This window comes from Nyctibius grandis, chromosome 5 (genome assembly GCF_013368605.1).
Source record: "Nyctibius grandis isolate bNycGra1 chromosome 5, bNycGra1.pri, whole genome shotgun sequence".
Classification (NCBI taxonomy): Eukaryota; Metazoa; Chordata; class Aves; order Nyctibiiformes; family Nyctibiidae; genus Nyctibius; species Nyctibius grandis.
The window spans coordinates 79,518,082-79,531,506 of record NC_090662.1 but is presented as its reverse complement, the minus strand read 5'-3'; the positions used below and the strand labels follow the sequence as shown (position 1 = coordinate 79,531,506).

The 13,425-nt window shown below is 38.5% G+C and overlaps 1 protein-coding gene across 2 annotated transcripts in view; it reads right to left on the bottom strand.

Moving 5' to 3' along the window:
- The window catches only part of LRP6 (LDL receptor related protein 6), a 130,257-nt gene that overhangs the window by 39,916 nt on the left and 76,916 nt on the right, over nt 1–13,425 (bottom strand). For both annotated transcript variants that reach the window (XM_068401150.1, XM_068401151.1), the window contains 2 exons: nt 11,145–11,541; nt 10,464–10,635 (listed from right to left, as the gene is read on the bottom strand). In XM_068401150.1, the coding sequence (XP_068257251.1) occupies nt 10,464–10,635; nt 11,145–11,541 (569 nt within the window). The remainder of the gene's footprint in view (nt 1–10,463; nt 10,636–11,144; nt 11,542–13,425) is intronic.

Genomic DNA, 13,425 nt, shown 5'->3' with positions numbered 1-13,425 from the left:
CATGTCTACCTCACCACCCACTTCACTGTCATCAGCAAACTTGGTGAGGGTGCTTTCAGTTCATCATCCAGATAATTTATGAAGATGTTGAACACCGTGGGGGCCCAGTATCAATCCCTGAGGGACCCCACTTGTGACAGGCTGCCAGTCCGAGTAAAAACAACTGATCACCACCCTCTGAGGTGCGGCCTGTGAGCAAACTCCCTACCCATCTCACAGACCACCCATTCAGTCTGTATCTTGACAGTTTGTCTAGGATGCTGTGGTAAACAGTGTCAAGTGCTTTGCTGAAGTCCAGGTAAACAATATCTACTGCTCTCCCCATGTCAATAGAAAATGTTATTTTGTTGTAGGAGGTGATCAGGTTTGTCTGGCATGACTGGCCCTTGGTAAATCTGTGTTGGCTTTTCCCAATCACCTGCTTCATTTGGCTTGCAAGTTTCTAGGAGAACTCTTCCCAGGGACTGAAGTAAGACTAATGGGCCCATAGTTTCCTGGGTCCTCTTTTATGCCTTCTCTTTTGGATGTAGTTACAAATAATCAGGGAGCAAGTAAGTATCATGCATGCTAAGCTCTCTCTCAGGATGACTGGAACTGAGGAAGTCATAGTCAATGAAAATTCATAAACAATGGCTGGTAACTCTGCATCTTCAAAAAACTAAAGATTACTTACAAGAATGGAATAGACCTCTGTGATGGACTGAAAGCCCCTGGCTACACTACAAGATGCTGCCAAAACTTCATTTATTTCACAGACACGCACATCAGTAAAATAAAAACCAAAAAACCCAAACCAACCAACTTCCTCCAGTAAAATCCATAAACTGCTCTAATTTCAGATACAAACATAACAAAATAAGAATAACTTGAACCTAAGCCCTGATTTTTAAAACTGACAGTCAATTTGTGGACAAACGATGGAGACCTTAGCTGTCTACTGGTTCCTGAACTTTAGCACCTTTACCAGTACCAGGAAAGTCCACTCAATACACAGGACCTCAGCTGCCCTGCTCAAGTACTACTGCCATCACTGTGCCAGCTTTACAAAATTTCTGGCAGGGACCACAGCTGGAAACCATCTCTCCCCACAGACTCAAAGGAAGGATGCAATTGTAGCATTTATCTTCCTTCTGAAAGGATAAGGAGTAAGAGTATTCTGACTCGGAGGCCATGCTTTTCATGTCACATGTCCCACAAATGCAGAACACACTAGCTTGTTGTTTCCTTGGTACATGTTGAAATATACTCTCAGATATATAGTTATGGTTTACCTTACAGCATGAAAAAAACCCCAGCCATTTGGCACAGACTTATATGAAGGAAATGTCACAGAAAAAAGCTAAACTTTTCCTGAGCAGACCTTAAACACTTGAGTCATTCTAACAAGTTGGGTTTCTTGCAATAGTTTGAAAGACAGCAGAAAAACATCAGAAAGCATTACCACCTTCACAGTTTCAACATGGGTCATGCTAACAGACTCTAGGAATAGATACAACTAAAAAACAATGAGGTGAAAAAGTGAATTTCTCATGAGTTTGATCATTAACACTGATCTGCATAAGATGATTGCAAAGAAGTATTATTGTAAGACAGTTGTGAAATACTGAATCCAATACATATATCCCAGATATTTCAACATAACGTGGAAAAAGATCTTGAACGAGGCCTGCATTATACCTGAAATAGTTCAGGAATATCCAAGGTTTAGGCTTAGTTACTTCAGCCCTGATTAACCAATGACAAATACTGTGCTGTTTGTTTGCTGCAACATATATTGACTCAGTTCATGACACTACTAATCAAAGATATGACTGTTCATCTTTCACCTAAATGTACACAAAACTTACTATATCAGAGAAGTGAAAAACAAAGCTAACTCATTAAATTTATTTGGTTAAGGAAAAAAAAGAAAACTAGGGCAGCACCTCTCAAAAATAACTCCGGAAGAGAGCTAGAATGCCTTCTGAACATTACATTAGCATTTTTTCATACTGGGTTTGAGAGCTATGTATTTCCAACTTGCTTCTTTAAGCAACATAAACAGACCAGACCAGAATGACTTTACTGTTATGACTGTGACAATATCATACAATTAACACATGTATATACTATAAAACAGCAGCTCTAAGAGAGGAAAAAAGGGACATCTAGTCTGAATTTCCAGTTTTATTAGTCTTCCTCTCTATAACACAAGTCCTGATCAACTATACCTTCTTTGATTGAGTAACTGAAACTTTAAACTCAACTTGAGACAATTATTCTGTCAGTGTCATTAATTTACTGTTAACAGAATTTTTCCTCAATTCCAAAACATTAAGGAATGTTTTAGATATGAAATGCAAAGCCATCTCTTCACTGCATTGAAATCCTGAGAAATCAGCAGAAGGGATACCTGGAACCCTTTATATTTGCTTCAGAAACCAAACGCCTCCAGCCAACTCTATAATTTCTTACTGTTAATTGTTTTATAATAGCCATTACCAATTTCTAATTTAACAGTTCCCCAGTACCCTCAATTTCCTTTTGAGCTCTAATCATCTTTCCAAAGAATTCAAAATATATTTTTCCTGAGCATGGATAATATTCCTAATAGGACTGCAGTGAAGATAAGTATGTAAAAACAGAATAGAGATTAACTTCATAAATAGCCCTTTCTATCATGCTACAGACACTGTTATAAGCTCATTTATTTCACAATAGGACAACTTTCCCAGCTTGCTGATCAATCAATGCCAACAACAGAATTGTTTTCTCAGTGATGGAATTTAATTGTAGAAACAATTGGTTGAGTTTTCAATGAAACAGCTCAAGTCAGGTGAAGTGACAAGCAGGCAGGGAAGTGAGTTTAGTGACAATCAAATATGACATCTTCTAGGCAATGTCATACAATACAAAAAAACCCTGCATTTGTAAAGAACAGGCTAAGACAAAAAATTGAGATGAAATGATGAACAGGATGAGAAGAGAGGTTTTCACTGGAAAAACAGAGGATCCTCTGAAAAGATCCAGTGGTAAAACAGGTGAATAAAGATGTTTGGCTATGGAAATTGATTTTGGTACACTAATACATACGGTGGAGTGGCAACAGTCAAGAGGGTGTTGTGTTACATGGGCATAGGCTATAGTGGTACAGACAAAGAAAGCTAATTACTCTGATTTTGTAACTTACCATTTGTCAACTAAGTCCTATCAGCAACCATACGCACGCTTCACAGGAAGCAAAGGAGACTAGCCAAGACCAAACTGAACCCTCACAGTGGTTTAGGGGACAGTTTTACAAGATTATGTTCAGCATCAGAACTTCTAATGCTCTTGCACATGTGCAAAAGGCTCTGTTCTTTCCTCTTCCTTCCCAAGGTACTTTCTTTCAGTACCCTGCCCCAGGAACTTCTTATTTTTAATTTGTTCTTACCCAGCTTGGTGGTTTCCACACTCCTCCATAAGCAACTATAATCGATTTTTTTTGCAGAGGGGAAAAAAATGTAAAAAGTTTTCTGCTGTTTTGACAAGTCTAAGTGGTTCAGGGAACAGTCCAATGAGTGACTGAGCCACTGCAAAGCTGGAGGGGTGGCTCTGGGATACTTTCCACTTCTGGTGGCAGTAAGCTATTAAGTTAATTCAACTGCTCCCTTCATTAAATCACTTCAATTTCAAGGGTCTCTGCATGTCCAAAAGCTTGTTTTTTCACCATATGTATCTACCTGCCTAAATAAAAGCTATCTACTTTCTTATAATCCTTTTCTCGCACACCTTCACAAACTTACAACATCATGAATGGTATTAGAAAAAAGTTCAGGTTAGGACTACAAAATCTCAGAAAGAAATAAGGAGCCTGTGTGAAGAAAGCTGAATAATTATTGAGAGGGATCCCAAGGTCACGTGAATGCTTCTGAAGAAGCCCAGGTCCAAGATCAGTACAATCTTTTTTGTACAGTAATGCAACTAAGCTTGAGAGAAGAAAAAAACCAGCCACAATACTGGAGAATAAGGGATATCAGCACGCTGACAAACAGCACTCAGCTGAGTCAGAAATGCAGATGATAGCTCAGTCTCTTCACATCACTCCCCAGCTTGCCTTCAGATATTCTTTTAAGTATGTCAGACTCAGTGAGGTCAGATGATGGCTCTAGTTATTTTAGTTTCACAGATTTTTGTGTTTTCCATTAGGTAACCAATACTGACTGCCAGTAGAGTCTTGTTACTTTCTAGATGACACAACAGCATAAAATAAAATGCAATTTCCTAACTCCGATGGGAAAAATCTAGGAAGCATGTATGACACATTAAAGGGATCCAAAGGTTGTACTTCAACCAGCTCCATGCTAGGCCATTGAGAGTCATGAGGTTTACAGAGCTATCCTTAGCAAAACCGGACTGCCCATCTGTCAGCAAAGCTTGTAAGAAACATCTCTGAATTTCCAACATGGGAAGTCTCAGTCAAGCTGCACAGATATAAGCAACAACCAAGTCTCAGAAAGGTACACTTTTACTGTTAACAATAACATGCAGAGAGGTTGTAGAAGCCAGCTCAAGTGTGTCTTGAGTGTGGGCATCTGCCTCTGACATGGCCACTCCATGCTCTCTTTAGATTTAACAGAAAGAATAGGTGCTTTTAGGTTAAGAATCATCCAATCTATTCTAAACATTTACTTTAGGGTAAAGCAAGCCACATCGCAGAAGTGCTGATTCTGACATTTTCTATAAAGGCAACATAAGGCAACTTACTGAGCTGAAGATCCCTGCACCTCATTAGATTAAAACCACCCTCAGATTTCAGGGAGAAATACAGATTTATGACACAAGAGTGATTTTAAAATTGAATGTCCAAGTGTTCTGTAATATCACATAATTTTTTAGGGCAGTAATTTAACTTCTTAGAAAAATACCATGCTTGGTACCCAGATCACAGAATCAGGTTAGTCTTGGACAAGCATTCTGGCTGTATCTACCCAAAACCTTCCCTTGGTATCCTCTTTCCCTTGCAAGGTGCCGGGAACCTCTCCCTGTTCCATTAAGGATGACAGCCTCTTGATAGCAGATCCCTCAGGACTTCTCTGAGAACTCGTCAGCACAAGTGGTTTGTAATGGGTGTCTCTATAATCAAACTTTTCACATTTCAGTTTTCTTTAGATATCCTCAACTTAAAGGCAACTAAAATTTGACTTTTTAATGTTCCTGAATTGAAACTGGCATGGATGTTTTAAATATGTTCCTTCTTTTTTACTTTTATATTAAAGTGCTTGGAACAACTGCAAAAGGTACATGCCTAATGGACAATTCTGTAGCACCATGCTCAAAAGCCAAAGCAAACAAGGAATTTAACATTTTAATTTTTTTTTTTAATAATAACAAGCTTACAATGCCAGGAGGTCCTGGCTCAACATTTGGGGTCCACAGAGAAGAGGCCACTCAAATTCTTGTATCCGGCTCTTCAACAGTCCGGAGACTTTATTAATATGTGGGTCTATGAATGTCATTTGTTTGCTTTGTAACACAGTTTTCTTATCTTGGTCTGCATCATGAAATTTAATTCTTCCCTAAGTTTATTAAAAAGTTCAAAAGAAACTTCTCAAATGGAAATTATACAAAGTATAAACTATTTTTTTTTTAAAACTAAGCCCTTACTCCACTACTAATTTTAAAAATCTGTAATTTTTCTTAATGCAGTCGTAGCAGGCTTTTAGAAATAGCTGGAAATTCTGTGACAAAGTAAGCTTTAAATTTCTCAAACTGGATGGAGGAGAGGGATCTGACCCCACCCTCTGCAGCATGTACTTTTTGTTCTTTGCTGAATGAAGTTCCCAAGTGTCACAACTATCCAAACCAGGTGGATAATGAATTGTGGCCAAAATTAAACAGTAAAGCAACTTCAAATATTTGTTTCAACTACCTTACTTCTCATACCTACAAAAGCTTAATGGAAGTACACAAAAGCAGCTGTGTTCAACAGCTAGGAATTCAGTGGTTTCTGCTTCTCGGTTTTCAAACCTCTGCTTCAAACTAAAGGTGGATGAGGTAGGATCAGTAATCAGGCTTACAAGTCATCAGCGTTTCACAATACAAAGACTAATGCTATGAGACAAAATTTCTCAGTCGGAAAATAAATGGTGAATGCTTAGAAAACAAAATTTCCTTATTAGGGTGGCGGTACAATTGAGGGAGTTGTCATCAGAGGAAAATGTAGCCCTGCAATTTCAGGATTAGAATATGAATTAGAGCATTCTCTAGATGCCAAGCTATTAGCTCCTGGGTCAAACATAGAAAGGTCCTCTCTGTTCAAGATTTTTGTGCTCAAAAACGTCTTGGCAGCATCCGCTTTCTGTTGTCCGACAAGGCTGGGTTCTGAAGACTTGTGTGCACTTATGCTGAAAAACAGCAGGATATAAGACTTTCCATATTAATCATGAGGATTAGAAACAGTAATTCCAGGCACGGCTAATAGATTTGGGAATGCAGAAACACTTCAAGTCAGAGCTGCACTCAAAAAAATCACTAGATAATGGTTGGCTCTGTATAGGAGGCAGAGTCCTTTCTCTAAACTCACCACTAGTAGGTGTAAGTGGGTGTCATCTCTGGCTCTGAGAATGGAGAATAGGAAGGAAGAAGAAAAACAAAGCAAAGACTGAAAAATTGTGAAAAATCAGCCATATCATCATTATTTCCTCTTAATGCACACATCCATACATGCACGCAGCCATTTATAATTGCTTTATCAATAGGAGCTTTGCTGACCATTTAAAATCCAACCTATGCCTTAAAACAGGTAGCGTACGTGCTCAGAAGACAAATATTCACTTGAGCAGGAAAACATAAGACCAATTCAACAGAGCAGATCATACATTTTTAACCTCATAGCACGGCAGGAAAATGCTTTAAACCTGTAGCAAGTCAATGAGAAATCTTCCCTACTGGCAAGCACAATAGCAGCCATCCATTTCAATAGAAGTTTATCAGCAGTGAAACCTGACCGAGATAAATGACGAAGCTGTTGAGCCACAGCCTGCTTCTGCCTGCTGCAGGCTGCCAGATAAAATGGGAACAAAAGCTCCCTGCTGTACCCCCTACCAGTCTCCATTAACCCCTGCTGATGCTTTATTATCGTCTGGGGGCTCCAGAACAGCATAGCATGAATCAGTGTGTAAAAAAATAAATAATAAAAGCTCATATGTAGCACAAACAAACCAGAAACATAGCTTGCAAGAAACATTCATTTTGGTAGCTCTGCAATTAAATAATGGTTCTGAGGAATTCCACATACTAGAAAAAAAAAAAGGAAAAAAGCACAATGTATGTATGTAAAATAACGTATGAAAAAATACTTAAAGGCAACAGAGTGCAAGTACAAACAGTGTTTCTCCTGCCTTTACCCCTCCTGCCAAATACGTACAAATATACAAATAAAGCAGGGACCAGGCATATATTCTGATGTCTTCAAGTCCAATTCCAAGTTTCATCTTTTGATCCTGTCACAAATATCCTCTTTGTTTCTCTTCCTTCAGTGTACTTTCTCCAAATGTAAGTTTAAAACATTTACTGAAGGTCAAAGCATCTTCTGCTAAACTGATGTAAAAAATGGATGGGAAGGGCAGGGAAAGTGTTACAAATCTCCTCAGGATTCATGGTTGCCATAGGAGAGAAAGGCAGTGGGAGGAAAACGGGAGACTTGAAATGTTAGTAATATTCTCGCTATCATAGATTTAGATAGTGTCATTGCAGCCTGAGATTTCTGTAGCCTCCCATAACAAAGTCAATCTCTCATAAAAGATTACACAGAGGCCACACAAGATCCTGGGGAAAATTCACGAAAATTCACCAGTAAAGAAACTCAGGACTACATTTACATTACTTGGCACACTGTGGGGGGGAATCTACTTTAGACTGAACCATTCCCTTGGATGAACACCTCCTCTTCATCCTATAGAGCCTTTCCATGCTTTACTAATTACAGAAGCTGTACTGAACTCACACTCTCATCTATCACTATCAGAGGTTATAAATTTTCAACCCATTTCTGCCCCTCTGAAGTGCAGTTAGCAAGCAGCAGTATAACATCTAAGGAAGAACATGACGTTTTTCCTAAAGCTAATGCAACAAGCTAAGAGAATAAAGACCCCAAACCTTCAAGGAATAGAATGGCCTCAACACAGGAAAAGAGAGAGGCTGTATGGGTTCAGGCCAAAGGTCTACCCATCCCACTATCCCATCTCAGAGAATAATCAAAACTTACAGTTACAGAGAAGCATAATAAAGCAAATACATACTGAAACTTTGCAAGAAGCCTTTTTCATTCTATAGCAATTTACAGTTCAGTGATTCATGGTTCAGAAGGCAATTTATTTTCTAGTAAACTGCAGTAGAATTCCCTTCCACAGACTTACCCAGTCTTCCCAGTAACACGTCAGCTTTTAACATCCACAACCATTTCCAAAACTTACCACACAGTTTGAAGAACCATCTGCTTTTGTTTGTTCTGCACCCATCACCTGTCAGTACCATTTATGAATGCCAATTTCTTCTACCAAAAAAGGTGTGTGGGGGGAAGTTGTGGTCACCTTATACATTATTTTCTTGATTTTATACATCTCTATAACATACCCCTAAATTAACACCTTCTGCAATAAAAAAAAAAAACACCCCCCAAATCCTCAAACAAAACTAAAATCACAAAACACCAAAGAAAAACTGTGGGAGAATTTCTTCTCTGTTGCTTCAAAGGTTTTAGTTGGGCTTTTTCAAGATTTTTTGCACATTTATAAGAGTTAACAAATGCTAGCTTTTTATAAAAGCAGGAACAGTAAAATCATAACTCTAACACTTGGAGCCTCACAGGAAAAAAATAACTAGTAATTCTGAAACCTTAAGATGATAAATCTTCTCCAATGCCCTGCATAGATGTTACATGACAACCTGGAACAAACTCATTCTGCTGGCTCACATTGGTTTAAAAACAATGAAATGGAAATTGTTCCAGCAGACTTTGTGCCAGATCAGATATCTTCTGTCCTGCCACAGGCATTGTAATGTTGGCATAAACATTATATCATGTGTTCTAGCCAGCCTGACAGAATCGCAGCAGTGAGCTCATGCCTGATCTAGATGAAAATGTCTATCACAAACTGATCCAGCACTGAACAGAATCATTATTAACGAATATGGAACCATGGTCTGAGTAAGACTGAAATACATGAAAAAATCTCAATGTTTTGGCAAGCATGAGAATGGAGAATGCCTAACTTTCCTTTTGCAAAATACATTTAAGTCCAAGACAGTACCAGGGCTGAAGTGCTCCATCTGTTATAAATAAATCTATAAGCATAGCTAAGACTCTTTTTCCCCTCTTTTCTTAGAGCTGGTATAATGTTAGGTGAATTATAGACTATAAATCTTGTTTTCAAGGCAAAGAAAACCATGCTCCCTGAGGCTCTCCCAAGGAGTGCTTCAAAGCAACTCACCTTGCAGGACTGGAGTTACTTTGACTCTGAAGGAGAACAGTTATGTGACCTTCCAGTGCAAGACTATGACTTCACATTGACTTATTTGAAGTTGTAAATAAATAAAACAATTTCTTAAGGCTAGAGAAGATATTGTGCCTAATATGATAAGTGCTGAAAATTATTTGCAATGGTAAGGATTCACTAAGGAAAGCTGTAATTCATCAGAAGAAAGGTAAATCTACCAGGATATAGCAAAGGTAGATGGTGCTACTATGCACCAGGTAGTAGCCAAGTCTCCTGCTTCTGGATAAACTTCTGTCTTTTGATAGTAAACCAAACAAGTACTAAACAATACTATTTTCTCAAAGACTGACAAAGAGATAGTAAATGTCATATTTGTTCCATAAATAATACAGAACATATATGGAACATATATAAAATATATAAAAATAAACACAATATTTTCAATGTGGGAGAGAAGAAAAATGACCTTTTTGTTTTTAATTAATGGTTTCAGCAGAACATACCAGAAAGAAAGGAAAAATCTATCCCCTTGCTGGAACCCTAATAAAACAAGGGAGATACAAAGTGTAGAGGATTTGTGGGAGTACAAATAATTATATGTGAAATGAGATTTATTTCTTTAAATATGTTCTACTAGCATCTAAGCTGAGCAGCACAAAGAATAAAAGATTTTTTTTTTTTTAACCTACAAACATTATTCCCCGTAAAAAAGCTTTTTTTCCGGACGACCTAAGAATTTACTTATTTAACAAATCCTTATCATACATTCTTAAAAAGAGGGATCTACTACATGGATATCATTTCCATTTTACACACAGAAAAATGGAGGAAGAATAGCAAGTAACTTGCCCAAAGAGAGAGGATAAACTGAATTGTTTCTTAAAGCACAAATCAACCATTATGCCATTGCCCTTTTGGGCTATATCAGAATTTTAACACGTAGCAAAGTAGAGTAACTACATTCTATAACTCCATGGAATTAAAAATGCAGGTGCAATTACAAACCTCTATTTTGTCTGTTTTGGCATCTCCCCAGTATATTTTGCTTTCTGCATAATCCAATGCCAGTCCATTCGGCCATCCAAGCGAGGTATTCACCAGCACAATTCTGTCTGAGCCATCTAATGCTGCCCTCTCAATCTTTGGGATTTCTCCCCAGTCAGTCCAGTACATGTACCTGCAAAGGAAACAAAATCTTAAGAACTCTTATCAATCCAAAGTTTCAATATTCACATAGCTTCTTCTGGACTACTGTTCCCCGAAACCACATTGCACACAGAAAAGTACATTTCTAAGCCAAACATATTTCCTCACCTAAGTAAGGATGCCCAGACCATTCCGAAAGCATTGACATGTAAACACACTGTCCCTTTACACAAAACTCCTGGATCAGTCTGCTCAGCAAGACAACATAACCAGTGCTATTAGCTACAATAAAAGAACAGGTCAACACAGTCCCAAAAATATTTTTAAACAGGAGAACAGAACCTAAAGACACATAAGATGACTAGCCAGGCAGTCAAAGGAAAGCAGTAGTCCCTGTGCCTCAGAGCCTTAACTTTCAAAGAATCCCAGTATTTTCATTTTGAAGACTCAGAAGTCTATCATTGCATCTGCATACAGGTAAACAGAGGTATCTTCTTTACATGACTAATATTTAAAAAATGCTCATGAACAGCTGCTCACCCAACCATGGGATCCAGCACAATAGCTCTGGGTTCTTCCAGGTCTTCTGATATCAAGATTTTTCTCATTGTCCCATTAAGCCTTGTAACTTCAATACGGTCTGTGCCAGTGTCAGTCCAATACAGATTTCGGGCAACCCAGTCCACAGCAATGCCATCAGGATGTGCAATCTGTGCTGTGACAACAAACTGACTACCTGACCCATCGACGAATGAGCGGCGGATAGCCCGAACTTCATCATCGGTCCAATAGATGTATCCTTCCAGAGGATCAAAGTCAATGGCAATGGCATGACGGATGTCCTCCAGTGGCAAAACGATGTCTGTAAAATCTGGGGTGTCTAAGGAAATTCGCCTCAAATCTGTCCGGCGGGCTAGAAGCAGCAATTCAGTGGCACCTACATGAACAAGGTAAAAACACAACCATCTTACAAACACTGTACAGTAAGACTGTAAATAGTGAAACTGATTCTGCACCATTTGGTACAAGCTAGTCTAGCTGCCTTGATTTCACAAGACCTAACCAAACCGATGGGCATCAGAACAGAGTTCCACTCAAAGGCTTCAAATGTGAGGTTATTCTTCTGCAGAATAGGTCAGATGTGTTCACAGTGAAAATTCAGTGGTCATTTCCTTCTCCAAAATATATTATGTTGGACATGTTTTCTACCCATATAATTCCCTCAAAAGGTACTGAAATAGATATGCAGTGACTATGCTGCTATTTTATGCAAATCAACAGATGGCCTGCAGCCTCTCAGATGAAAAATTAATTATATAAATAATTTACTGTCTGTTTGCTGTTGTTGGTATAGGGGACAACCATGACAAACAAGCTGCATGTTTCAACAACACCCTTAGAAGAGGAAAAATATAACACAGAACGCCATAAGTAATTCTCCTTTGAGAAACTCCTATCAGAGGAATCAGATTTGGGAATTGACAACTGTCCAGCGACCATACAAAGCAGGAGGGCTGTCAGCTTCTCCCACATTTGTTGAGAACAAGCTTATTGAATACATGAAGATAAACAACTGTGTGTCTTATAAAGTCATTTTGAGCTGAAGCATACAAAAGCCTTGCTGACTTTTAGGTCAAAAGTCAGAATCGCAGTAACTAAGATCAGCTTGCACTGGGGAAGATATTTTCACATAGGGCAACACAAGCTGTTTAATGGTACACGTGCTGGGCATCTGATCAATGACAGATGTACTTACTGTCTATTCTAATTCATTCTCGTTTCATTTTCTATTCTATGTCACTAGATTTCAGTGTAATGAAGGATAAACAACCACCACACCCCATTCCAATTAAATTGGCTTATCAGTTTGGAGTCTCGGCGAGATAAGAGCAGCTCAGGCCTCAGGGAAGCCTGAGCTAAGGTGCTCATCCTAAATGCAGGGAAAGTGTTTCCATGGCTCTCCTCAAATAGTGAGGGGAAAGGGTTTGGCAGGGACTGATGTAGGTGTGAGGACAGAAGAGGGTAGAAAAAAAGGAAGTGGGTGTGGAAGGTTTAGGAAAATAAACGCATCAAGACTGCAGCGAAAAAGAGCCATCCCCAAGCCACATTCTGTCCATGTCTTGATCTTACGAGCTGTAAATACAGGCTAGAAGACTAAAAGAAAAACAACTAACACAAGTAGGTCGCTGACGAAAAAAGAATTTTGGTGTCTGATGCCAAATTTCTTTTTAAAAAAGTCAGCAATTGTTGTTGGTGCTAGATGAAACCTCACTGCATGCCAAACTTTGGAGAAATGCCAAAGCAGCCATTGCTTCATTTACAGCAAGTTTAGCACATTAAAAACATCCAAGACACTTTCACAGTGCTGCAAGAAACAGTACCTTTCAACAACTGAAGCTGAGAATATTATTACAAGTGTTCCTGATTGGCAGTCCAGAACAGACTAAGATCAGCTTTGGGATCCTCTGTCCTAAAACACCTTGTGTTCAGAAACACATGTACACACTACTCAATTGTTCTTCTAGTGAATAACTCTTATGCATTAATTAATATCAGGAAGGGGGAACCTGTAATTACATGCCTATGCATCCTCCAACATAATGTAAAGCATGTGACACAGTAAATGGAAAACAGGCATATTAATAAGATTTTTTATAATTACAGAAGCAACTAATCTTGTCACAGCAGTCTATATATCCACCTGTATTTGCTGCTACTAAATATATCAAACAATTCAGCATCAAGATCCAAGCATTCAGCTACATTATGGTCATATAAAGTATTAATACATAACTAACCCCAACTATTTAGGTTCAAGTAA